The sequence below is a fragment of the Physeter macrocephalus genome, chromosome 12, assembly GCF_002837175.3.
Source record: "Physeter macrocephalus isolate SW-GA chromosome 12, ASM283717v5, whole genome shotgun sequence".
In the NCBI taxonomy this organism is placed as follows: Eukaryota; Metazoa; Chordata; class Mammalia; order Artiodactyla; family Physeteridae; genus Physeter; species Physeter macrocephalus.
The window spans coordinates 10,768,297-10,795,543 of NC_041225.1; the positions used below are offsets into that span (position 1 = coordinate 10,768,297).

Here is a 27,247-nt window from a genome sequence, read left to right on the forward strand (position 1 = left end):
CCGGGAAGATCCCACATGCCGCGGAGCGGCTGGGCCCGTGAGCCATGGCCGCTGAGCCTGTGCATCCGGAGCCTGCACTCCGCAACGGGAGAGGCCACAACAGTGAGAGGCCCGCGTACCACAAAAAAAAAAAAAAAAAAAAGATAGAAATGATCCATCAAGGCATGAAAACACATGGAGGAACCTTAAATATACTAAGTGAAAGAAACCAATCTGAAAAGGCTACATTCTGTATGATTCCATCTATATGACATTCTGAAAAAAGCAAAACTATGGAGACAGTAAAGAGATTGGTGGTTGCCAGGAGGTGGGGGTAGGCAAGTGATGAAGAGGTGGAGCACAGAGGATTTCTAGGACAGTGAAAATACTCTATATGATACCATAGTGATGGATACATATCTTCATACATATGTCTTAATCCACGGAACGTACAACATCAAAAGTGAACGCTACTGTCATCCCAACAATGGATGTTGGGTGATTATGATACGTCAATGTAGGTTCATCAATTGTAACAAATGTAACACTCCGGTGGCAGATGTTAATACAGGGGGAGGCACAGGGTATATGGGGAATGCCCTCCAGTTTGCTGTGAATCTAAACATGCTCTGAAAATATGTCTTAAATGAAAAGAGAAAGGGGGAGAGGGAGAGGGGGAAAGTTCATTGGGGTACTAGAGTTCCTAGAGGTACAAGAAGAAGTCGACTCAACAAAGGAAAAAAGAAGAGATGAAGGGTAAAATGGGACCCAAGATACTACATGAGAAGAGCAAAAAGAGTTTCACAAAGCAACAGGAGCAAATACTATAGAATGAATGAGGAGATAAGAATAAACCAATGAATTTTTCAAGATAGCAGTTTTAGGAAGGTAAGAAATCTCGGTTGCAGGCTAGAAAAGGGTTCATATTTTAATATGAAGTTTTAACCAGTTTTCTCCTAATTTCCTAACTGGGATCCCATTAAGTGGAAAATATTTTGATAAAGGCAAGGAAGGAAAAAGTAATTTTGGAATTCAGGGCAGACAGAGACAGATCAGTGACAACCATGATGTTACAAGACTGGGCCTGAAAGGAGGGCTCCAAAGACATACCTCACCAGTTCTGCCCTGAAAGGCAGTTATGCTTCCTCCAACCTCCTAGCCCCACTTGGGCAGTATGATAGGCCAGATTCTAAGACGGCTCCCAAGATCTCTGCCCCTTGCCGTTAAGCCCATGATTAGCGTTGTATGGCAAAAGGGATTTTGCAGATGTAATTTTCTAATCAGTTGACTTGAACTGATCAAAAGGGGTGGGCCTGGCCTAATCACACAAGCCGTTTAAATCTGGGTCTGGAGATAAGAAACAGGGAAGTTAAGAGAGATTTTGAAGTCTGAGAGACAAGCTCCTGGTAGCCTGCAAGAAAGTAAACATCTGTGTTACAAACTGCCTCTGAGGAACTTGCAGCGAGGAACTTCAGGCAGCCCCCAGGAAGGGTGAGGTGAGAGCTAGCAAGAAAACAGGGACTTCAGCCCTACAGCTGCAAGGGACTGAATTCTGCCAACAAACTGAAGGAGCTCAGAAGAGAAGCTCCAAATGAGAACCACAGCAGGGACAACACTTTGCATCCTTGTGTGACAGCGAACAGGGAACCCCGACCATTCATGTCCAGAAACAGTAAGATAATAAATGTGTTGTTTTAAGCTACTCAATCTGTGGCACCTGTTATAAAGCAATAGAAAACTAACACTACCCCGCAGTTTCCTACAGAAGAGGCTGCTTCTCCTACCTTGTAAATGAAAGGGGAGATAAGCAAACTTGAAAAAAAAAAAAAAGCTTGACTTTTATTTCTAACTCGCTGTGTCCAGGGATTTTGCTCAATTGCCTGAGTCACAGTCCCTGTTTTGCAAATACCACATTTTGCCAAAATGCCAGTTTTCTTTAAATTGTGAGCAATGGGAATAGGTTTCCTTTTTTATTTTTAATTTCAGAAAATTACTTTGATAATTATGCAGAAATAAAAATAACTGGGTGTCTGGGCTCCTTGAATGTCTGCCAAAGTTGTCCCAGCACCTAAAGACACAGATCCTCAGGCTAATCTCAGAAATGAGCACAAGGTCATGACGCCTAACCTTCCTCGAGTACCAGGTGTTCGAGCTCCATAAATTACAATCTTCCATTTTTGTTCACAGTAAGAATAGCTCAAGAAGTGTTCTCCGCTACGAAAAGAAAGGCAGCCCCTCCTGATTAATTACAACCTTGACCCCCTAAAACGCGGACTCTAGCAGTCCAGGAACCTCCTTATTAAGATGCAACAAGCCAAGGCTATGCATGTCCTGCAGTTTTCCCCCGTCGACCTTCAACCACTGGCTGCGCGAAACCTATCAAGCGCCCAACCGGCGGCCCGGGCGCCAGCAGCCTCAATTGGTCCTAGACTGGGGCTGCGCGGGGCTGATTGGATGGCATGTCCCCGAAGCCGTGCCTCCCGTCCTACACCCGCCTCCCCGCCACCTTCTCTTCTCCACGCCCCATCCCTATTCAGCAATAACCCTCAAGTCATCCCAGTCCATCGAACTGCCGAATTAACTGTCTCAAGGGCTCACCCAGGACTCTCGCGATAAGGGCGGCCCTGAGACACGCCTCTGTCCCCGGGCCTAGGCAGAGCCAAAGCCTCCCTTATTTTCCGCCGGTTGCCGGGAGTCAGTTTCACCACGCGCTCTCTCCCGGCGCCCGCGTCCTCACCTGGGCGGTGGAGGTCACGCCGGATAACTGACAGGCTCGCAGCATCTCTGCGGGACTGACCGCGCTGCAGGTGTAAGTGGGAACTAGGGCGGCGGCGCAAGTAGGGGAAACCTTGCGTCCGTGCGTGCTTGCGTCCGTGCCGCCTCTCCGCGCCGGGCGTACCGGAAGGGCAGCCAACGCCACTGCGCACGCGCAGCCCCCTCTCGTCCGTGTCCGGGCCGCTGGGAGAGGGTGGGCCCTGCTTAGCCGGAAAGGGCGATTTCTCCTTCCGGGTCGCGCTCGGGGTTATTGGCTGTTACCCCAAGCTCGGGTTACTAGACGATTGAGAGGGGTAGCAGTGCGTCTGGAGCTCGGGCTCTGGTCCGCGCGGAAACCGGGCAGGTGTGACTCCGGAGAATTCAAGCAAGAAAGCACCTCAGCTGTTTCTGTCAGCTGGATATTTCGTAGAAAGGAATGGATTTGCCCTGAGTTACGTAAACAATGGTGTTGTCTCGGTTTGCGCGTTCTGTTCGTTTGGCAGCCCTTCCGGGAGTCATCCTGCTTATGGGAGACTGGGTGAAAGAACACTGGGGAGACTTTTGTGCAGAATGTGTCGTTCACGAATCTAATAAATAGCACAGCAAGAATAGAAACCCTGATACTTCGGGTTGCACAGCTTCTACTCCTTCCATATTAAACCACACCGCTTTCTTCACCAAGTTTTTATTTTAGAAAGATAATTTTGGTCGCAATCTGGGATGGATGGGAAGGTGAGGTCAGTGCAGAAACACTGTTCAAAGTATTCCACTGAGTCTGTAATCAAGGTAACACACGTTAAATACTGAACACCGTATTCAATGCTATTAGTACTAATAGTGATCTTACCGTCAATATATCGTAGAAACTAAATAACTTGTGTGTCTCTTGCGTTTGCAGAGTACTTTCAAGTCTTAACTAGGTACTCTATTGTAGTATGGTGTTCTCCCTAGAGGTACACAGTGCCACTAAATCCCATTTGTAAAGTAGAGAAACAGGTTTGAAATTATCTAAAATGAAATAATTACTTACGTTTATATAGGTTCAGTGCTCTTCAGGGTACTTTTGTAATTACATTACACCCTGTATTTCAATATCGCCATCACTTAACAGCCTCCAGAGCAGTCTCCCATCTTTTTTAGTAATTTTAATTATTGAACTGCAGTCTCCCTACCCACCATCTCATCCCTGCCCACTGCTGTCATGCTGGGTGATGACTTTTCAAAAACCTTGGCCATAAACCTTTCAAGGCCAGTGAACATTTTCAGTCTCTTCCAGCCATGTATGCCTTGAGCCTGAACATCATTAGCAACTTCTCCAGCTTCAAGATTTCAAACTCCAAAATTAATTTCTGTAGTTTCCTGACCTCTCGTTTAACCAAGTCCTTAATCCTCATCTTCCACGTGCGGTTTAAGATTTTTTTTTTTTTCCCTTGGCTTTAAAATGGACTCTCCTAAAGTAACTCAGAAGTTTAAATCACTCCCTTGTTCAAAAACATGCCACATGGCAGTGACTCCCACTGACAATTCAAAGACCCTTAAGAAATGTCTCAGAGTACTTTTCCAGCCTGTGTGCATGTTTTATGGCTCAAAGTGGCCACCATAGATGGGAGATCAAGATAGCAACAATAGCGGTTCAAGCTCATCACCCACTTGTCTACCCTAAAACGTGGAGAAACTGAAATATAACCAACTCAGTGGTTCTCAAAGTGTGGTATGGGACCCCTGGTGAGCCTGAGACCCTTTCAGAGGGTCCATAAAATCAAAACAACCTTCATATGGGACTTCCCTGGTGGTCCAGTGGTTAAGAATCCTCCTTCCAATGCAAGGGACGCGAATTCGATCCCTGGTTGGGGCACTAAGATCCCACATGCCACGGGGCAACTGAACCCATGTGCGCTCTAGAGCCCACAGGCCACAGCTAGAGAGCCCACGGGCTGCAGCTAAAAGAGTCTGCTTGCCACAAAGAACATCCCGCGTGCTGCAACTAAGACCCGACACAGCCAAATAAATAAATATATTTTAAAAAATCAAAACAACCTTTGTAATATTAAGATATTATTTGCTGTTTTTACTCATTATACATAATTGTAGAGTTTTCCCAGAGACTACATGACAAGTGATACCACAACAAATTGAATGCATAAGCAAATTTTAGAATCCAGCTTTCTATTAAGCCAGATCTTACAGAGATTTGCAAAAAGGTTAAACAATGCCACTCTTCTCGCTAATTTTTTTTAAATTTTGAAATAGTTATTTTTCATAAAAATATCTGTGTCAATATGGAATAGGTCTTTTTTTTTTTTTTTTTTTTTTTGCTGCACCACGCCAGCATGCAGGATCTTAGTTCCCCTATCAGGGATCAAACCTGTGCCCCTGCAGTGGAAGAACAGATTCTTAACCACTGGACTGCCAGAGAAGTCCTTATAATTGTTGTTTTATTTTTATTTTTTGTTTGTTTGTTTGTTTGGGGTGTTTTTTTTTTTTTGCGGTACGCGGGCCTCTCACTGCCGCGGCCTCTCCCGCTGCGGAGCACAGGCCCCGGACGCGCAGGCCCAGCGGCCATGGCTCACAGGCCCAGCGGCCCTGCGGCATGGGGGATCCCCCCGGACCGGGGCACGAACCCGCGTCCCCTGCATCGGCAGGCGGACCCCCAACCACTGCGCCACCAGGGAAGCCCTAATTGTTGTTTTAAAATGAATTAATAAGTGCAATGGCAGAATACTTATCGCCCAGTAGGTCCACATTCTCCTAATCCCTGGAACCTGTGAATATGTTACCTTACATGACAAAAAAGAACTTTGCAGGTGTGATTAAATTAAGAATCTTGAGATGGGGAGACTATTCTGAATTATCTGTGTGGACCCAACGTAATCACAAGGGTCCTTAGGAGTGACGGGGGAAGCAGAAGGTTCAGAATCAGAAAAGGAGGTGTGACAATGGAAGCAGAAGTCAGAGTGATGTGATTCTTGGCTTTGAAGATGGAAGGAGGCAAGAAGCCTCTAAAAGCTGGAAAACACAATGAAACAAACTCTTCTCTAGAGCCTCCAGAAGGAACACAGCCCTGGATACCTTGATTTTAGCCTTGTGAAACCCATTTTGGACTTCTGACCTACAGAACTGTACGATAATAAACTTGTGTTGTTTTAAGCCACCTAATTTGAGTTAATTTGTTATAGCAGCGATAGGAAACTAGTACAATACGTATTTAAATTTTTTTCTCAATTTTACTTTCCAATATAATACATTCTAATAGATATAATCCATATAATTACAAGCTCTTTGGGATCCACAATTTTTAAGCATGTAAAGAGGTTCCACGACCAAAAAGTTTGAAAACCACTGCTCTAAATAAATCCTGTGTCTCTCTGTCTTGGCTTCCTCTCTTCTCACCTTAGCTCTTGATGCTCTTACTGCCAACAGTGAGTGACCTTGCCCTCGTTAAAAAATCCTCCCCATTCTTTAAGATCCATGTTATACTCTATCTCCTTGTCCCTGATCACCCCAACCAGAAGCCTTCCCTCCTTAACTTTGAACTGCCCCGTCAGTCATTTATCTGCCTATTATGGTCTGTAGTTGTCTCCTTATTAAATGTGACCTCCTTGAGACTCAGTGTGTGACCCTTACCCATTTCAACCAGTAAATAGTGCCATATATTGTATATGCGTCAAGTATCTTAGACTACAAGGATGGGAGAGAGGTTTGCTGTTTATTTTCTGTTTGAATGAACATTGTTTAAAAATGTGTGATCACTAATTTTCAGGAATAAGATAAAGTATGTAGATTGTTCAGGAACAGTTGAGGTGCTGTTCTACCAAATAACAGTGTTAATGATTAGAGAGTGAAAAAAAAGTGTGTGTGTGTGTGTGTGTGTGTGTGTGTGTGTGTCTGATGTCCTTGGGATACTTATATTCATTTGATTAGAGTTGGCATTCAATTTTTTAAAAATAGAGAGAGAAAAAAAAGTGTGTGTGTGTGTGTGTGTGTGTGTGTGTGTGTGTGTGTGTCTGATGTCCTTGGGATACTTATATTCATTTGATTAGAGTTGGCATTCAATTTTTTAAAAAAATTCTAATAATGTTGCTATTTCCTGTTAATTTAGCCCAGCATATCCCAGCTTTGGAAGGATACATTTTATTCTTTCAAACTAATTTAATGAAATGAGCAAAAAGAAATTGTTTCAAATATGCTGGTACTTAAATACATCTTTCAATCAAATGCTCAGTAAGAATTTATTGAGAGCCTACTATATGCCAGGCACTATTCTATAGGCATTTGTTTTACAGTGGTGAAGGACAGCCTGGCATAAAGAACATATTCAATAAAGGTAGACTTCAACTTTCCTTTATTCATGTTTTTAACTCCCTTCCCCGACTCCGCCCAGGTTACTTTTCCTTAGTGCCCTCTTGCTCTGAAGCTTTTAGATCCAATTCGGCTGCCGTAAGGCAAGGCGGCAAGATGGCGGCCTCCGCTTTTGCGTGTACTGTGAGAGCAGCCTCAGGTCAGTGGGCAGCGAGGAGCTCGATTCATACCTTAACAGAAGGGGGGACTGGCGCGGGATGGAGTGGGCGTTTAGCGCGGAGGTTAACAGGAAAAAAAAAAAAAAAAAAAAAAGAAAGGAGGGGGGTCGTTATATGAGGCCAGAGGTTTGTTCCGAATTTTCTCCGGGGCGGCCTGTATTCGGCCGCCAGCACCGGAGATCCCCGAGATTCTTGGACCCTCGCGAACCGGGGTGTCCCGCAGTTTTGGCTTCCTTACCGGCATCCTAGCCATTCCGCCTTCCCTAGAAAACAAACCAGAAGGACGGGGGTGGGGGGCGAGGAAGACAGAAAAGTCCCACCGAGGCTAGGATCCGCCACTCACGAGCTTTGACCTTGAAAAGTTATTTAATATCTCTGAACTTCAGATTCTACGGCTCTGAAATAGGGATAACACTATCCACCTGAGGACTAAATGAGCTCGAGCACGTAAAGCGCCTCGTGTAGTAGCCGGCATGTGGTAAGCGTGGCTGTATGAAATGCACACAACGTGCAGGGAGTGCGGCTGCTTGCTTCGCTCAGTGGCGGCCCTAGGGCAGCCTTAAGGACTTCTTGACAGAGAGATGACGGAAGTGAAGGGTTGCCTTCACTGTAGGGACTTTTGCAAAAGTTAAAGATCATTCAAATAAGATAGGATGATGGGTAAATTACGTTCACACAAAATAGGATAAAATTCCTGTGGAACAAGACTAGAAAGAAAAAAGTGTAAAGTTTCCAACTGTTACAGAAGAGCTGGTTATGTGGGGTATTTTTCAATTGTGAAATATAACATATAAAGAAAAATGTATATAGCATACATGATTACCTTAACAAATAACTCTCTGGCAAACATGGGGTATAACTAACACCCAGGCCAGGACATAGAACACTACCAGGAGCCTTCACCTCTGTGTGCCTCTTCAACCAAAATTGCCCGTTTCCACCAAACATAAACACTATCCTCACTTTTATTATTACCTTGTCTTTTTTTCTGTAATAGTTTTAAGATCGATATGTGCATCTCTAAGTAATATATTTTTTAGTTTTGCCTGTTTTTTTACATTCCGTGAACGGAATCACATAGTATGTACTCTTGTGTCTTGTTTTTCTTTGTGAAATTCATTCATTTTACACGTAGCTGTCATGCTTTCTCATTGCTATAGAATGGTCTCTTATGGGACTACCCTACAATTCTGCATTTTACTATTGATGGGCATTTGGGTGTTCCCACTTTGGGGCGGTTAGGTGCAAAGCTGATTGGCCTTGTGTCATGGTGCATGAATGCAAGAGTTTCTCTACGGTGTGTGTGTGTTTATACATATAAAACTAGCTGTGGAATTGCTGAATCAGAGAATATGTATATATTCTGCATTGCCTGATGCTGCCACAGTGATGCGCTTATGTAAAGTCACCCAGCACTGTGTGCTCCATATCCTCATCAACAGTTGGTATTGTTAGACCTATACATTTTTTCAATCTGGTGAGTATTTAGTGGTGTCTCGTTGTGGTTTGAATAGCATTTCCCTGATTAGTAATGAGCCTGAATACCTTTCCACATGTGTATTAACCATTTGAATTTCTTTTGTGAAATACTCAAATATTTTGCCCATTTCTCTATTGAGTTGTCTTACTGATTTATAGTAGTTCTTTATGTATGTTGGATGTGTGTCTTTTCTCATTTAAAGGTGTTTCCAATATATTCTCCCACTCTGGCTTGCCTTTTTAGTTTGTTTAAAGTATCTTTTGATGAAAAGTTCTTATTTTCATCAATTTGGATTTATTGTCCTTGTTTTTTAACAATTGATGATGTAGGCGGGTGTTAACTCACTATGGTATTTAGATTCCATTGAAAACATTTAAAAGAGTGATGCGACAGCTTATTTTTAAATGTCAGTTTTAGAAATATACTGGAAATTATATCCTTTTTAAACTATTTAAAATTTTAGCTATTTCTTGAAATTTTGTGAAAGGGTACATAATTTTTCAAAATTCATTTAGAGGGTATGGGATAAAAAAAAAAACCTTGGGGCTTCCCTGGTGGCGCAGTGGTTGCGCGTCCGCCTGCCGATGCAGGGGAACCGGGTTCGCGCCCCGGTCCGGGAAGATCCCACATGCCGCGGAGCGGCTGGGCCCGTGAGCCATGGCCGCTGAGCCTGCGCGTCCGGAGCCTGTGCTCCGCAACGGGAGAGGCCGCAGCAGAGGGAGGCCCGCGTACCACAAAAAAAAAAAAAAAAAAAACCTTGAAGACCACTAGTTTAGACACTGTCACACTCACCTCCCCCTACCCCCACATTCCTTTGATTCCTGCCATAGGGGGGCTATTTGTAATTCCCCAAACAGAGTTCCCCAAACGTACCACATACTACGTATTCCATTTTTGGCCTCCTGTTTCCACTACCTCCTCTTATTCCTTCAAAACTGGTTTTGTGTCACCTCCTTCAGGAAAACATCAGTGTTCTCCATACAAGAGGGTGTTTAAGAGAAAGCCTGTCTGTACTAAAATTCCCAAAGAGGGCAGAAAACTGAAGGAGCAGTTAATTACTGCCCTTGATTTGTGAGCTGCCCTTTGGTTAACACAGTCTAAGTTGGACTTTGGTTTTTACAAGCTAAATCACAGTGTTGGTCCAGGAGAGGGTATGGTGGATAAAGCCCCCCAAGTCATTTTCCCAGAAACTGCTCTCAAGCCACAGTCACCCTTCCTGTTGTTCCAGGAACCATTTTTTTCTAACCTCAGTTTGTTTATCCCTGGTTTCATTTTGTTAATTTTGGTCTGTTTTTCCTTTTACTGAGATCACTTTGAGTCTAGATAGTCTATCTTTTCACAAATATGTTAATAAGCCATGGTTCCCAGCTTGTTTTTTATGCAGATTTGCTAAACATGCCTTGTACAGCTTCAGGACCTTCATATAAATTGGGGAAAAATAAGTCAGTTAGGGAGCCAGGAAGACACTTCCACCAGGAGAACAGCAATCAACTAATTTGAGTACAGTTTCCAATCAGCTTGGAATTTACCTAATTTATTGTCCTGCCCACATTTCTATATTTATTTAGAATATAAGAAACCTTTTCACATGCCTTCCTAAAGTCAGGATACACTGTCTAGATATTCTCATGATTTCTCAGGCTGGTGACTACATCAAAAAGTGAAATGAAGTTCTTTTCAAGGAACAGTTCACTCCCGGTTGACGAAAAATAATTTTTTTTTTCTGTGCACTTCTATTTATCCGTTCTAACATTTTTTTTTTTCTACAGATTAGCCTGTAGTTTACCCAGTTATTTCTGGACTCCCATCTGCTCACCTCCTTCAGGGGCAGTTTCCAAGAACTTCTGAGAGTTTTTGTTGTGTTTTTTAATTGAGATACATCAAGCTCCGATGATCTGTGAAAATTGGGACATTTTGTTGTCTACAATCCTCCTATTCACTTAATCTTTCAAAGATTACCTCTTGGCTTGTAATCATGTTTGCAAATAGTTTCAGTTCTTTGAGATATAAATTATTTATACTTGGAGATTAGAAGGGATTGAACCTGGGCCACGTCAGTGGAAGCCCAGAATCCTACCTACTAGGTCACCAGTGGGTGGTGGTGTTATCTCTGGAAATCGTTATCTCTGATGGAGAAGAGAAAAGCAAAATAAGGGTTTTAAGTATTCCATCTTCCTTCTGCCACCTGTTAACATTATACCATCTTTGTTAAGCATTCCTCAGCTCTTTTCTATTGTCTGCTTTTAGCATTTATTAAATGTTTTCTCTATGCCAGGCACTCTTCCCAGTACTTTACATATTTTATCATATTTAATTCTCATTACCTGCCCATGGTTAACCTCATTTTTTTTTTCAATAAATTTATTTATTTATTTATTTATTTTTGGCTGCGTTGGATCTTCGTTGCTGCACGCAGGCTTTCTTTAGTTGCGGCGAGTGGAAGCTACTCTTTGTTGTGGTGTGCGGGCTCTAGGCATGCAGGCTTCCGTAGCTGTGGTGCATGGGCTCAGTAGTTGTGACTTGCGGGCTCTAGAGCACAGGCTCAGTAGTTGTGGTGCACAGGCTTAGTTGCTCCACGGCATGTGGGATCTTCCCGGACGAGGGCTCGAACTTATGTTCCCTGCCTTGGCAGGCGGATTCTTAACCATTGTGCCACCAGGAAAGCCCATGATTAACCTCATTTAAATTTGAGGAAACTGAGGCACAGAGAGGTTAACTAACTGGCCCATTGTCACACAGCTAGTAAGTAGTAGAGCTAGAATATGAACCCAGTCTGGCTCAAACACTGGCATTTCACTTTTCCACACTGCCCCTCTTTATCATGTGAAATCAGTGCAGTGGACAATAAGAAAGTGGTTCCAAGCCCTCACTTAGTATCAGACTCACCTGTGGAGCTTTTTTTAAATAAATAAATTTATTATTTATTTATTTATTTATGGCTGCGTTCCTGCGTGTGGGCTTTTCTCTAGTTGCGGCGAGCGGGGGCTACTCTTCTTTGCTGTGTGCGGGCTTCTGATTGTGGTGCCTTCTCTTGTTGCGGAGCACAGCCTCTAGGTGCGCGGGCTTCAGTAGTTGTGGCACGCGGGCTCAGTAGTTGTGGCTCACGGGCTTAGCTGCTCCGCAGCATGTGGGATCATCCCGGACCAGGGCTCGAACCCGTGTCCCCTGCATTGGCAGGCGAATTCTCAACCGCTGCGCCACCAGGGAAGTCCTGTGGAGCTTTTTTTAAACTAACTATTGAGGTATAATTTACATACCATGAAATTACCTGTTTTGTGCGTACAGTTTTTTTTTAAATTTATTTTGGTTTTGGCTGCCTTGGGTCTTCATTGCTGTGCGCGGGCTTTCTTAGTTGTGGCGAGCAGGGGCTACTCTTCGTTGCAGTGCCCGGGCTTCTCATTACAGTGGCTTCTCTTGTTGCGGAGCACGGGCTCTAGGCACGCGGGCTCAGTAGATGTGGCTCACGGGCTCCAGAGCGCAGGCTCCGTAGTTGTGGCGCACAGGCTTAGTTGCTCCGTGGCATGTGGGATCTTCCCAGACCAGGGCTCGAACCCGTGTCCCCTGCATTGGCAGGCAGATTCCCAACTACTGCGCCACCAGGGAGGCCCTGTGTGTACAGTTTGATGTAGTGAGTTGTGCAGCTATCACCACAATCCTCTTTTCAGACATTTCCATCATCCTGTGGAGTTTTATCAACGTGCACATTCTTTTTTTATTATTATTTTTAAAATTTTTATTGGAGTATAGTTGATTTACAATGTTGTGTTATTTTCTGCTGTACAGCAAAGTGAATCAGTTATACATATACATATGAACACTCTGTTTTACATTCTTTTCCCATATAGGTTATTACAGAATATTGAGTAGAGCTCCCTGTGCTATGCAGTAGGCCCTTGTTGATTATTTATATATAGTAGTGTGTATATGTCAATCCCAATCTCCCAGTGTATCCCTCTCCCCCTGCCCCCTGATAACCATAGATTGTTTTCTATCTCTGTGACTCTGTTTCTGTTTACATGCACATTCTTGAGTCCCACACTAGCCTCACTCAATCTGCAATTGGAGTTAGAGCTCTGTGAGTGATTCTGCTTTGCAGCCATGGACTCTGAGTCTGGGGATAGTGTGAAGGATTGATAAAGAGGACTGCGTTCAGTCCACACATCTAGGCCTGCCGTGATCTGCCTTCTGAGCTGCCCACCTTGTTACCCACTACTCCCCAGGCATCCCCGATAGTCAGGCAAACAGTGCTCAGCCTCTGTGGCAGGTCCAGTCCCCGCTCCCGACATGGACTTGTTTCGGCTTCCTTGCCTTGGCGTACGTTGTTCATGCTACCTGGACTCTGTGCCTCCTCCTCTCATGGCCTGTTCATTTTCTAGAGGGAAGCTCAAGTACCTCTTCTGTTTTCTTTATGAATCCTCCTCCTGCCACCTGCTGTCTCTCTGCGGAGCCGAGGAGCTTTTGTGTTTCTGCCTTGCCATTCCCTACGTGCAGGAGTTCTGTGTATTCACAGTGTAGGATCTGGTGGTGGGAATTAACATTGCATGCCTTTTGTCCCCTACTGTTGAATGTAGAACTAGGACACATCAGACTGGACTGTGACGATGGTTGCACAACTCTCTAAATTTACTAAAAAGCACTGAATTGTACATAAATGGGTAATTTTGTGGTGTGTAAGCTATACCTCAAGAAGGATAAAAAGCTCCCCATGTGAGTCTGATGCTCAGGACCCCATTAATTATGTATAATACTTGGTCGCTTTGGTACATTACTTCGTTTTAAATATCTGGGTGCATAATTTTGTTTTTGTTTTGGCCACGCCCCGCAGCTTGCGGGATCTTCATTTCCCGACCAGGGATCAAACCCAGGCCCCGGCTGTGAAAGCGCCCAGTTCTAAGCACTGGACTGCCAGGGAATTCCCTGGATGTGTATTTTGGAGTGTCGTATTAAGTATATATGCTTCTCTCTCTCTCCAGGAATCTTACGGCCCCTGAGTATTTTGGCATCTTCAGCCTATCGCAACTGCTCCAAGAATGCCTGTCTTAGTTCTGCACTGCCTTCCCGACATTTCAGTCATATTCAGACACTGGTTGTGTCCTCTGCTCCCAGACTGATCACATCTGTCAGAAACCTGACATGTGGGCAGACTGCCACAGTCCTCAATAGGTTGAGTATATTTCAGTAAACATGATGCTTGGACAAAAACTCTAAAATCTTCACGCCTACAACATCTTAGAAGTAGATGATATTCTTTGCCGGTTTATTATATAGACTTTGCCTGAAGGATGGGAGAATATACACGCCAGCATCAGGGATGACTACCCAGGGCCCACTTCTGATGTTCTAAGATGTGGTTTCCTGGGTGGAAGCTGTCAGCCAAAGTGGGGGGGTGAACGATATGCTCAACTTACAAGGCTCGGCTGCGTGTGGTGCTCATTCAGTCAGCAGATACTTAGTTAAGCACCCCTGGGTGCCCAGCACCATCCTTGGCAAAAACGATACGAAGATAAACATAAGTTAAAGTCCTCAAGGAGTTTATAATCTAGTGGCAGATGGATAAGGAATCAGGTGATTAAAATATCGCAGGATAAATTCTCTCCTAGGGATTGAGGGGGTAGATTGTGGAGGACTTGCAAATTGATGATAGTTGCCATTCTTATGTGTAGTGTCACGGATCATTTGGAGTAACAATGTTTATTGAAAGTGAGCTCTATTCCAGTGGAGCTGCTGCTTCTTTCATTTCTAAGTACAGAAGTGGATTTTATCCTTTAATGTCTTATTGCTGAGTTAAAAATTTTTTAATATATTTTAGAGTGGTCCCCTTGCTCTCAAACGTCCTGAAGCCACCAGTCAGAACTGTAACATACTACAGTTCAAGAAAAGGCAAGAGAAAGACTGTGAAAGCTGCCATCTATAGGTTTCTTCGACTTCATTCTGGCCTGTGGCTAAGGAGGAAGGTGAGTCTTCACACGGTTACTTGCTTAGAAAAGGAGTGTGAGGTTAGATTAAACTGAAGCAGAAGTCAGCCTGTTCCTTGACACATCTTCACCGCATCCTGCCAGCAGGTTTTACAGCGCTGTGCTTAAGTCCCGGCTTGGCAGGCACCTCTTCATGTAAGTGAATACATGTGAAGAAAACGTTTTTAACTATTCATATAACAAAATATTATTCACAACGGCGAAAGTCTTCTCACTGCAGGACAGGTTCATCTCAGGTCTCTTACGTGCCTGTCTTGTCTGATGATTACCGGAATCCCTTTGAAGCCCCCGATATGTAAATAACCTGTGGGGAGGCTCTGTTTAAGCCCAGAGCATTAAAACAGCGGAGCGGACTTCAGCAGGGACTTAGTCCCGTGGTGCAGATTTGGGACCGAATAGCTTCCAGCCTACCTTGGACTGTGTTCTCCAGGTAGCTTAATCTTTATGGCGGAACATTAACCGCTCATATACTTGTTTTAAATTTGACTTTGTAAGTTCTTCTCTGTTGGTGTGTATGATTGGTGATCATATCAGACAGAACTCCAATACTTATTCTGGCCAGGGACCATGGCCTCTAGAGGGGGGCTCTGACAGAGTATTCCTACTCTGTCTTCTCCCACAGCAGCAGGTCTTTTCCATTCATGTCCTTATTATTCATGGAAACAGTAGGTGATAATTAGAAAGCAGCTGAAGACCAGAGTTTTGCAAAACACCTTTGAGTTTTGATAACTTCAAATCCTAGCTCCCTTTTACTACTTGGGAGTTAACAAACAAGTAATTCTTTAAACATCAAAATTTGTTTCCCTGTGAAACTAAGATAATTGGTAGCATTTTCTCACTATTTGAAAGGTACTCTGTTATAAACAATCCTAAATTTGTAGACAAATAAGTTAATTGGAACTCTCAGCTCACTTCTCCATTGGAACAATACTGTGGTCTTAGTTTCCTACACTAGTCAGTAGAAGCTCATGTAATCCATAAGTAGCTGAACTAAGTAATTCAGCAGATAGTTATGAATTTTGGACCATTGGAAACATTTCCTCCCCTTTGTTATACTAATTATTTCCAGGTCCTCATCTGGCCCTAGATAAAATAAAATGGGTGGTTTTCCTTGCCTTCCTTTCCACATCCCTTTAACTGGGCCCGGAAACCCTCACACTGTTATAAATGACCTGATCGAATTCTCCAATCATAATACCTAGTCCCTGCTCAAGGCCCCCAAAAGTATTCCATATGCAGATGGCCTGCTTCCTCAAAATCTAATTTTAAGAAGAAAACAAAAATCTGGGTGGGTTAATTTACACTAGTGTATAAAAACAGAAAGTATTTTCTGCAGCACAGTTTCATCCAGGTGTCCCTAATTTTTATTGCTTATTCCCTCCTTCCATTTCTGAACCTGTAGATTGTCTAAAAAGTCTCAAGCATTTTCACAGTGGTTACATTCCACAGCATAATCTTCAAAGGAGATTTTTCTGCTGTTGATGGGCAGGACAGCAAACTAGCTGTTTGTATGTCAGAGATCCACAGGGACCCAGGTTGGCTTGCAAACTAGAAAATGGTTACACAAATATGGGGATTTTTCTTTGAAACTTTCAACTTAGAATTGTAAGTAATGAGAAGTAACCATCTAATCTCTGGCATTTTAAAGCCAGAACCCTGAAATGACCCTTCCTTATTTCTCAGCATCACTGTACTAGAGAAGTTGCTGGTCACAGTGATGACGCTAAGGCATGTCAGAAACCCCAAGGCACCTTCTCAGCAAAGAGCTGTGGTTTGGTTCAGTTAGTGTGCTGCCGTAAAGAGCCCTTGGTTTGAAAGGACCCAAATGCTCTTACCAATAGCTGCGTTTCTAGTCTCACCTCTCCTATAAATTACTGTAGCCAAGCATTAACCTGGGCGGCAACTAAGGTCTCTTCTAGTTTAAACAGGCTATGATTGGGAATTCCCTGGCAGTCCAGTGGTTAGGACTCCACGCTTTCACTGCCGAGGACCTGGGTTCAATCCCTGGTTGGGGAACTAAGATCCCACAAGCTGTGCAGAACGGCCAAAAGAAGAAAAAAAACAGGCTATGATTATAGTTTTATATTCGATCTAATTATCTATTTCTTCAAAAATTAATTCTTCAAAATTAATAATGTATGGATTATTCCTTCACCACTCCCAATAATAGTTTTCCTGCAGTCATTATTCCTTCGAAAAGTACTTACCGTAGAAACTGGTCCCCCCCAGTGTGTGAAGAGAATAAATGACACAGTATACTTGAGAACTCTGCTTCTCAGCCTTTGTAATACTTAGGCCCCCCTTAAATGAACATAAGTGTCACCAACTAGCCAGGACTCCCTTCATCATCCTCCGCTTTAGGAAGATAGCAGTGTAGTGGTTAAGAACGCTTATTAGTTCTCTGACCTCAGTCTGCTGCTTAACTGCTCTAATTGTTTCTCTTTTATCTGTAAAATGAAAATAATAGTATGCTATTGTTGAAGATTGTTGAAGAGATAATAAGGTAATGCATATAAAGTTAGCTGTTACAATTATATATCATTACCCCGTACTTCACCAGCCACAACGATTTATTTAGCTTTATTTGCTGTGGCTTTAATTTAAATAATCTTTTTAAAACTCTTAAATTATTAATACTCCTCTTTCAAACTACACACGATTTCTCTAACCCCACACTGAGAATCACATTCTTCTGAAATTATTAATATTCCTTTTCCAAACGACACACGATTTCTCTGTCTAACCCCACACTGAGAACCACATTCTTCTGAAAAACATACCAGTCCCTATGAAAGTTTAGTCTTTGTTTCCAGCGGGCCTATGAACCATGAGTGGTTGACATATCTGTTGTTTCCTATATAATATAATGTTTTAAATTGTCTTTGTAATATTATCTAACAGGCTGGTTATAAGAAAAAATTATGGAAGAAGACGGTTGCAAGAAAAAGACGCTTGAGGGAATTTGTCTTCTGCAATAAAACCCAAAGTAAGCTCTTAGATAAAATGACAACATCTTTCTGGAAGAGGCGAAACTGGTATGCTGATGATCTTTATCAGAAGTATCATGACCGAACAAACTTGAAAGTATAGATCAGAAGTTTTATGATTTCCCAGTTATTGAATGTGTATCTTTGTGTATATGATGTCTTTGCAAAGATGAAATGGTATCAGATGTGATGTAAATTGTACCAACTGATATGGAAACATGTAGTACCAACATTAAACTTACCAATGTTTTAAAACTTAATGGGTTAAACATTCCCAGATTTGTTCAGAGAAAGAGAAATTTTAAATTTTGATTATTTTTAACAAATGGTAATGGCTTAAATAGTTGTTCCAATTAGGCTTCTTCGGTTGCAAGGAATCTCCAGTTAGGCCAAACGTAAAAAGACTGTAAAGCTAACAAGTTAGCTCAAGCAGTGTGACATTATCTTAAGGATATGTGCCTGGGAACGCAGGAACACCTCACACCCCCATCTCCCACCCAGAACTAACCCCCAGGCCTCGGGAAGAGCAGTCATTACATGGTGATACTGGATCTGAGGCACCTCCAGGGGCCGCAGCAGCAGAAGTGGTGGATCTTTAGGCTTGGGGTCTGCCATGCACGGGGCTCAGTTCTTTTTACATCACTGGCTCCATTCTCTTTCCTCACCAACCTCTCTGATTCACAGCTTTTGTTTACTCTTAGTGTCTGCTTCCCACAACAACGCTAGCGTGCACCTTTGAGGCACTTTTCTCCATCGTGACCCTCAGCTCCTATATCTCCAGTCTCTAACTGCAAGGAGACTCTGACTGGGTCAGTTTGTCCTTTTACACCAGGCCTCATCAGGGGTCACCGACCAGTGTAGGGACCGGCTGTTCTGAGGTCAGGAGCCCACCCTGGCCCATTTGATGGGGCTAGCAGGTTCACGTGGAGCAAAAAACAGTTACGTGAGCAGTTTCCCTCAGAGGTGAGCCTGGGGTGGTAACACGTCTGGTTTACTAGGTTCACTGCATTCATAGCAGCTCTCACTTAGTTTATGGAACAGGATTTTTACTGAGAGAAGAGTAAATGAAATAGCCTTTCAGTATGCCCATTCGTGAAGCTACAGAGGCTGTATAAGTGGAGACAAAAACTTTTTAACCAAGAGTTAAAAGATACTATATTTTATAAAAGTTCATTTATCCACTTGAGATTTCATACTTGTAATTGTGCGGGTAAACTTTATCCACAATTTTCCAAAGACACATTGTAGAATCTAAAGGGGAAAAGTAATCTCAGTCATTTTTAGAAACGATGCCAAAGTTAAGCATTGTTCACATGAAGAGGGTCAGGTAAGCGGCATTGAGGAAAATTCAGCTTTTCAGGATGCTTATAGTCCAGGGCAGTGGTTCTCCGCTCTCCCGTCAGAATCATCTGGGAAGCATTTTCAAAGAGCAGAGCATTTTGACTGGTTGAAAAACCATTATTAAATACTATTGTGCCTCAATTACTGCTTCAGATCCTTTAATATAATAGTTGGTGATGATAAGATGCAGTTCCTCTATTAATAGATTAAGATAAAAGATAACCAAGTTGGAATTCCGTGGCATGTCAGACTAGGATTATTGGAGGAACTCCTTGAAACCAGTGTGTGTTCACTAAAAGGAAAAAGGGTGACAGGAGAGTGTTCTAAAACTCCAAGGCCCAGTGTGTGTCTATTTATGGGACCAGTTAATAAAGAACAGACATTTGATTTGAGACGAGAATCTCAAGAACCTGACGCATGGAATGGCTTTCTGTTTTGATGGGTTTTCATTTCCTCGTGCTTCTGGGGTAGCAGAAGCCAGTCCCTCACAAGGCCTCCGCATCATTTCTCACCTGCCTGGCTCCTTACCTCTTCCACTCACCCCTGGAAGCGGGATGGGTCTGGTGACCGAAGAAGCGGAGGAGGAGGAGCCTTTTCTACCACCTCCGTGACTTCTTAGTGCAATGTGGACAACGGGGTCTCCGGGCCTCAGAGCACCTCGGTTTCCCCTCTAGGCCAGGGGCAGGAGAGGTAGAGACAAGGGCTGGCTAAGGCCCCAGCAGCCAGAGATGGACTGCAGTGGAAGGGCTGACAGGCACATGATTTAGGGGAAAGGGAATTTTCATACATGTAATTTTTGTTTTATGGGTAGCAGGGCTTATCATCTACAGTGATTTTATAGTTTGACAACAAAACATCTTATTACATTAAAGGGTCTATCTAAGTGACATTCAAGTATATGTAAAAGTGGAATTTATTTAACACCTACTACGTCCCAGCATGTATCCACAAGACGGCTAACCCCCATACCAACCTTGCAAGGGAGATATTATCTAGGGACACTAGTTTAGATTTGCAGAAACTGAAGCTCACAGAAGGTTAAATACGTTACCCAAAATACAACTAGTAAGTCACAGAACCCGGGTCCATCTCCTTGGAATCCTGTGTATTTCCCCAAGTCTTCTAACAACATATGAAAATTCACATCAAAATCAACAAGTGACTTGTAATCTAGCACCATAAATACTAAATACTTCTTTGTGACACTGAACCAAGTCAGCTTTTAAATTTTATGACTAACTTTGCTTCTCTGTTATTTGTCAGCTCTTAACCTGGTTAATATCAGTTCTGTTGACATTGGACTTGGCTCAGGAAATGATTAATGAGTGGATTTTCAGCCTTCCTTTGCATCTCTTCTTTCTTTCAGTCCTCTGTATCGTCTTCTTTACCTGCTGCTGCTATGCTTTACAGTCCTCGTGTCAAACATATAGGACTATAAAGGCAAAGAAAATGAGTGTTTCATTGTGACGTTTCAGATTTTGAGTTTCCAAGTCTCTTGGGTTTTTTTTGTTTTTGTTTTTGTTTTTTTTGGCCGCGGCATGTGGAACCTTCCCCGACCAGGGATCAAACCCGCGCCCCCTGCGGTGGAAGCACGGAGTCTTAACCCCCGGACCGCCAGGGAAGTCCGTGTACCCATTTATAACTAACTTAAAGGCAAGGGCTGCAGTGGCATTAAGGGCATCCATAACTCCCGGTGCATCTCCATGTGCCCCGCCCTCTTCTGACCTGCATCCCTTCTCCCGCATTTGCAGATGAGGACACAGGTTCCTAGAAGGAAAGCAACAGACCAAAGGTCTGTTTGCCGAATTAAAACTTGCCTTGCAGATGAACTACCCTGTTTTCACAGCTACCTAGTCTCCACTGGTGACCTTTAAAAATGTAAAACAAACATAGTACCAGATTTATATTTACGTGATCAGCTGGTTTTCAAAGCACAGATATCAATTAATTGTTTTCTCTTTGCAGCAATTCTATGCAGTAGGCACGGAGCCAAGTCACCAGGTACCAGGCCAGTTAGTTAGTGGCTGAGTGCTCAGCTTCTAATCCTTGCTGACGAATACATTTTTTTTTTAAGTATTTTCTCTTTCCTCATAAGCCCAACATTACAAAGATGTCTTTTAAAAGAAAAATGTTAAGACTTTATTCAAGATATATATCAGGCATTATAACAAAACAGCAGAACTTCAACCTTTGGAATACTGTAATTTTACATCCCTTTGATGCACAGTTCGGTATACTATTTGATTACAGATCATTCTATGGGGATTACAGAAATAAACCAAGGGCAAGTGTACACAGTCACAGTCCAGAATGCCAGCTCTCTGAGTGTGTGCCGTTTGTGAATGAAGCACACATCCTTTACCATTTCCAATACTGTGCAAGGTGAACAACTAGGAAGGTACTCAGTGGTGGTCGTGGTTGACAAGCACTGTTATCACAGACACATGGACAGTATACTACAGAGAACACACATTTCAGAGGCCAGCGAAGTGAGCAAGCTATTCACACAAAGCCAGGAGGGATTATGCTTAAAACTCTCCAGTTTATAAATACAATACCACGTCTCATCTTCTCAGAAACAGAACGGGTGCTCAATAGCAAAGAACCGAAAATTACTACATGAAAAGTACAGACTTTCCAGCTAGCATTTTGTAAACAGCCTGTGTCTGTAAATCAGCCAATTAAAAACATTCAGTTTTATCCTCTAGACAGAACTCCACATCACTACGTGTACACTTTGAGGCATTCACATTTTACGTCAGTCCACACAAATATACAGCTTGTTGGATAAGTAAACATGTTTTGCCAGAAATATGACAGCTGCTCTCAGTTGTACGGTGAGTGTTTTTAAGAGGGAATCCAACTCCCTAACCAACACTTGAAGGAAAAATAGTTACATTAAGACAGCAGTTTGGATACCTTTATATTTTTTAAATCTTAAAGGAGAAATAATACAGCATGTCTGAGGGTAGAGTGCTTCAAACTTGTTTTTGGCATAGTTGAGTGCAAACTTCATAGCCCATACTTGTTAAAACTCTCCATTGTAAAATGGTGAAAATATAGCTTGTTCACAATAGGAGTTTAATCTCTGCTGCTAAAGGCATTTATTATTTTGGCAAAAAAAAAAAAACTGCTAAAAAGCTGCTTAATAAGTTAAGCTTTTTTTGCTTTTGTTTCTGATAATTCTGGGTACTCCCAATGACAGGTAAATACGTTTTAAAGCATATATTTTTCCTCTGTCTGAAACTATTCAGTGAGCTTGAAGAAAACGGGTTTTCTGTCTTCCCTAAGGGGTTTAGGTATTGGTGGGTATGGGGCACAGACGATGAACAGACAGCCTCTGTTTGCCCTCTGAACCACAAATTTGCTTTTAGGTTTATTTTCCTAAATCCTTTTGTAAATTACAAAGTCACCTTCAGAGGCATTGTGGGGAAAAGGGATTTAAATATGCACATCTGGTAACAATCAACTTCAAGTAAAACCCTCTCGGAGGTGGCTAAGATCCAGCCAATGTGTCACCAGCAAAGACTGATGTATGTTTGCGTAGCTCAGTCTTTAACTGGGCCTGTTGATAGCTGATTGACAGTAGCTTCTATGGGGTACGTAACACTCTCTAGTGTTCAGGGCCTATCTATGAACAAACACAATCCAAGTATTATAAGTAGCTGGGTTGCGACCCAGCTGCATGCATCACACGGAAAGGAAACACCAACTCTAAGCGTAAGTACATGAGTCCTACATTTAGGCTCAGCTCTACCAGGGGAGAGCAGCTGCCTCAGACCAAAATGCTGTTTAAACCAGATTCTTCTTTTCAGATAAAATTCTCAATATCTAAGCAGGGAGTCCCCTCAGACAGTGACTTGTTCTCTTCCTAAGCGACGCGGGCTTGCATGAAGTACGAGCGCCCATGAGCGTGCGACATCTCTCTCGTTCACATTCTGCACAGGCCAGGAAGGGAACAGAGGGCATGAGCCAGAGCTGCCCGTGGGCTGGGGAGCAAGTCTCATCCATGAAGGTCTCAACCTCTGAAACCTTTCTAGAACCCAGCGTTTGGATTGTTACCCGGGTGTCTCAGGTGTACTTCACCGCGTATCTGAAACAAAGCATGATCGTAGGGTTGCTTTTGTTTGGGTGGATGGGTTGGTTTTCACTTAAGTGTTTCCTGAAACAAGGCGCTCCCGCTGTGGGCTCCCCGACCTGGGGAGATCAGTCACAGCACCGGGTCCTATTACGGAGACGCAGTCATCGTCAAGCACTTCTGAACCACTCAAAATGATTCCTTACAACAGCTCTGTAAGTCTACGTGCCCGAGAGACGTTTTACCAAGGGCGAGGCTCCTGCCGAAGACAATGGTAAATCCCCTGTAAGGATTCAGAAGCTCCTAATCCTGGATCCACGGGAGAGACAAGCTTCCCGTGACTTTTATTCTAGGCTGTTCCCCCGACTTCGTTACACTCACACCCGTCGCTAAAATGTTGCCTCTCTTCATTCTAAACTCCTCTGGTCTGTTGACTAACTGTCTGAAGAATATACGGACCATCACCCTGCGGGAAAAGGGATGTTGTACTCGAGTTGTATTTGGAAGCTTCACAGGCACATCTGAGACATTCTCTAGAATCAAAATAATTTTTTACACTTCTGCTTTTGCAGTTTTCTTACACATCAGACCCTCTGGCAGCCCTTGCAAGTCCACTATATTAAGCCAAAAGCCGTAAATATGTACATCGTAGTCCAAAGTACTAGTACCAAGAACAAAAAAAAAGTTAAAAAGAAAATTGCTTTGTTTGCATATACAGGACTGAAAACGAAGTATGCAACCAAGAAATTACAAATGTGCAACCCAGCAGTGGGGGTGGTTCTATTTCTAAAACACTGCTGTCTGTACGCCGGTCCAGTTGTGGAAAACTGCTGACCCCCGGCACACTACCTTTCCCTTTAGCCTCTCCCCAGCAAAAGAAAGAAAAGGAGTGGGGAAGAGAAACTCTTAGAAGTGGAACGGGGGAGAGAGGAAAGGCCATGTCCGAGGCTGCACGCTCAGTACACCAGCTTGCGGGTTTCTATGTTATTAGTGAATAAATAGCTCTTTAAGGCAGAGAAGAAACATTCTGTGGATCCAGTGCTGTTGGCTCATCTCACTCACGCGGTTTCAGTGGCCAAGGATGAGGTACTTTTCTTCCTGAAGCGAGATCGAAGGAATCTAGGCGGTGCCTGGTAGAGGAAACAGAAAAAGGACCCCTCAATTTGGCATAGCACGGAAGCTTTCGAGGACAGCACCCGGCTGGGTGTGTGTTGAGACTCCAGCTCCTCTGGTCAGATGCACGCGTGTGTGAAGAGGCTGGTGCGGCTGGGGGCCCACCCGGAGTGTCCACGGTAGGAATCGGAGTCACGGCCCAAGCATGCCCATGAAGCTGAGCCAGTTGAGGAGCCCGGTGCCTCCCTCTTCATGTTCTCCTAAGTCCCTGGATCTCCCAAGTGAATGGCTACACAGAAGGATGACACATCTTGTTTCTGCCTTGAGAGCAAAATGATCTTACCAAGTGACTCAGCAGAAGGACCTCCGCATCTCTTCCCTTGGGCACCAGCCTCGTGTTACTTGGTACGTGCTTAAAATTTCCATCACCAAATTTCCAGTCCTCTTTCTGGAGGTGAAATCCCTTCACGCACAGCAAACCACACAGCAGAGGACACACTGCCTTTGAGTATGAAGGGTTCCGCCTCATCTTCCCTACAAATGACTATCAAGGGACCCCTCCTTCCATGGGACACACAAATCACAGGGGAAGTGACTATCACAATAATAGAAAAGGGAAATGTTTTCTAGCGTAGCACTCAAGGGGGTTCACAAGTGGCCCCAACGCTCTGTACTCAGCTTCGTTTTCTACACTCTGCCCTTTCATACCCTCCATCCCTTCTGACCAGAGGTCCTTCCCCGCTTCTCTGTCCAAAGTCACTCCTGAGCCCCACCCACAGGGCCCACTCACAGCCAGGACCAGCTCCTTGGCTCTCACATTGTTTAGCACGTGACAGGGCATCAGAGGACTCTGCGCCCACGGGGGAGCGTGCCTGCTCTGTGCACTGTGTCCCCTGCCACACTGTGACTTCCTGGGAGCAGGGCCGACTTCACCACCATTTCCCAGCAAGGAGCTTGGTGCCCAGCGGGCACACGGAAGGGAGGCAGAAGAGAAAGAAGCAGGAACGGAAGGCTCTGGCCTTCCCCATCCTGAGTCCTCACGCTACACCTCTGCGACTAGGCAATGTTTACCAGCCACCTCTGGACACAGTAGGGAAAGAATCGGTGAAACCTCTGTTTTAGGGATCTGCCTCAAGCACTTTAACCATAAACGGTAAAGCAGCTTGCGCAGCTGTACAAAAACAAAAGCAAAGAGGCACAAAGCCTCAGGACCGAGAATGGTTCTGGCACCTCCCCTGCCCTCCGGGAAGGAGGTCAGCCTTTCCATGCGCTGCCTCACCTGAGTCTCACAAGGGTCTCTGCTCTGTGGGCAGGAGGGACTCTCAGGCCGCGGTGTCGGCAGGAGGGGAAGGAGGGGAGATGTGATGGGACAGAGAGGAAGACCCTGGGGTCCCCCGATTCTGCGGGCCCTGCACCCGAGCCCAAGGCTGGGAACCCTGCACAAAGCAAGGCCCTGAGGCTCTAGGCCTGGCCCTCCTGCTGCCAAAACTCCATCTGCATCTACACCTGGCAAGAGTACACAGATCAAGTGTATTGTTTCGGTCATTTTGAAGGGCTGTGCCCCTTCTGTAACATTTTCTGAACATCACGGTGTCGGCAGGAGGGGAAGGAGGGGAGATGTGATGGGACAGAGAGGAAGACCCTGGGGTCCCCCGATTCTGCGGGCCCTGCACCCGAGCCCAAGGCTGGGAACCCTGCACAAAGCAAGGCCCTGAGGCTCTAGGCCTGGCCCTCCTGCTGCCAAAACTCCATCTGCATCTACACCTGGCAAGAGTACACAGATCAAATGTATTGTTTCGGTCATTTTGAAGGGCTGTGCCCCTTCTGTTGTAACATTTTCTGAACATCTGTGTTGTACCAGGCACTACGCTGTGTCATAGAGATACAGGGATGAACACGCTTTATTTATAAAGACTTGTCATAGAACACATTCTGAGTGTTTCTTCCTCCAAAACACTCATTTGGTTGCTTTTCATTCACACATCACCTTAGGCTGGTAGTTGGGTTTTGTGTTTGTTTGTTTGTTTGTTTGTTTGTTTAATCCCTAGGCACTATCTCACCTCTCCTATTTCCAAATAAAAGTAGTAGGGTCTTTTTTGCCCCTTGGCAAGTAGCTGGACGCTACCTAGTGGCTTGTCCTGCCTGTTTGATGGAGGGAGGTCTCCCCGCCCCAGGCACTCAGGAGATGTTGGGTGGCCCAAGAGATGCTGCTCCCAGGAGCCCCAGTTCTCCAGGGCAGAGCCCTTTGTGCAAACACACGCTCCACCCCGCAGCCCCCAACACCGTGTACCTCCAGGGGGAACTCCGTCCTTCGAGGTGCTTTATACTTGTACATGAAATCCAGCAGGTCTTCCTCCTCCTCATCGGAAAACGCCAATGGGTTTTGGACCTGGTGAGGCTCCCATGCCTTCACACCACCCTCATTCACATCCCCCTCAACCACTGAATGTCCATTTACAATCTATGCAGAGGAGACAAAGTACAGCGAGGTGGGATCAGTGTAGAAAGGAGCGAAGAAGGGCACGCAAGGTCAAAGTTAGGCACACAGCACGGCAAGCCAGGCCGGTTAGGAGAGCCGAGGCCCCGGTATCCTCCAGCGATACTGCAGAGGTTCCAGGATCATTGCAACTGTGAGACTGGTCAGGCGCTGTGCATGGGAACGAGCACAGGCTTCAGAATCTACTGATAAGCTACCAGGGGAGGTGGGGACAGCGCTGCCTTAACTGAGACATGTCTAACCCTGCAGCTTAGAGCTGTGAGGCCATACCAGAAGAATGCTCCGGGAAAGAATCTCTAGAAAAGATGGTGGCAGTGACCTCTGGAGAGGAATAGCACAGTTTTCTATAATACAAACCAGCAATGCTGACAGTGCCTTAATTACACTTGCACATTCATCTCCAAGCATCCTTTTAAGAGACAGGATGTAAAATGCCAGGAAGCCTTCAAAGAGAACCTTAAGCAAAGCTATGTAGATTTTTCATTTCAAAGGCCAAGTCCCAGAGAAGCAAAGGAGCCTAGTGGAA

At 44.3% G+C, this 27,247-nt stretch overlaps 3 protein-coding genes across 8 annotated transcripts in view; 1 reads left to right on the plus strand and 2 right to left on the minus strand.

The window, feature by feature from the left end:
• IMMT (inner membrane mitochondrial protein) overlaps window positions 1-2,928 on the minus strand; it is a 56,087-nt gene extending 53,159 nt beyond the window's left edge. Inside the window, exon 1 of one of the 2 annotated variants that reach the window (XM_007104766.4) lies at window positions 2,717-2,902. In XM_007104766.4, the coding sequence (XP_007104828.2) occupies window positions 2,717-2,761 (45 nt within the window). In that variant the 5' untranslated portion in view covers window positions 2,762-2,902. Of the gene's footprint in view, window positions 1-2,716 lie in introns of both variants that reach the window. The other variant, XM_055088865.1, reaches the window with a different exon arrangement.
• Window positions 2,929-7,120: 4,192 nt separating this feature from the next.
• Window positions 7,121-17,941, plus strand: MRPL35 (mitochondrial ribosomal protein L35). The gene is made up of 4 exons (XM_007104768.2): window positions 7,121-7,231; window positions 13,704-13,893; window positions 14,540-14,684; window positions 17,607-17,941. The coding sequence occupies exons 1-4, from the start codon at window positions 7,189-7,191 to the stop codon at window positions 17,793-17,795; spliced, it is 567 nt and encodes a 188-aa protein (XP_007104830.1). The 5' UTR covers window positions 7,121-7,188; the 3' UTR covers window positions 17,796-17,941.
• A 3,235-nt stretch (window positions 17,942-21,176) lies between these two features.
• The window catches only part of REEP1 (receptor accessory protein 1), a 125,408-nt gene continuing 119,337 nt past the window's right edge, over window positions 21,177-27,247 (minus strand). For all 5 annotated transcript variants that reach the window (XM_055088867.1, XM_028496709.1, XM_055088866.1 and 2 more), the window contains 2 exons: window positions 26,515-26,666; window positions 21,177-24,241 (listed from right to left, as the gene is read on the minus strand). In XM_055088867.1, the coding sequence (XP_054944842.1) occupies window positions 24,170-24,241; window positions 26,515-26,666 (224 nt within the window). In that variant the 3' untranslated portion in view covers window positions 21,177-24,169. The remainder of the gene's footprint in view (window positions 24,242-26,514; window positions 26,667-27,247) is intronic.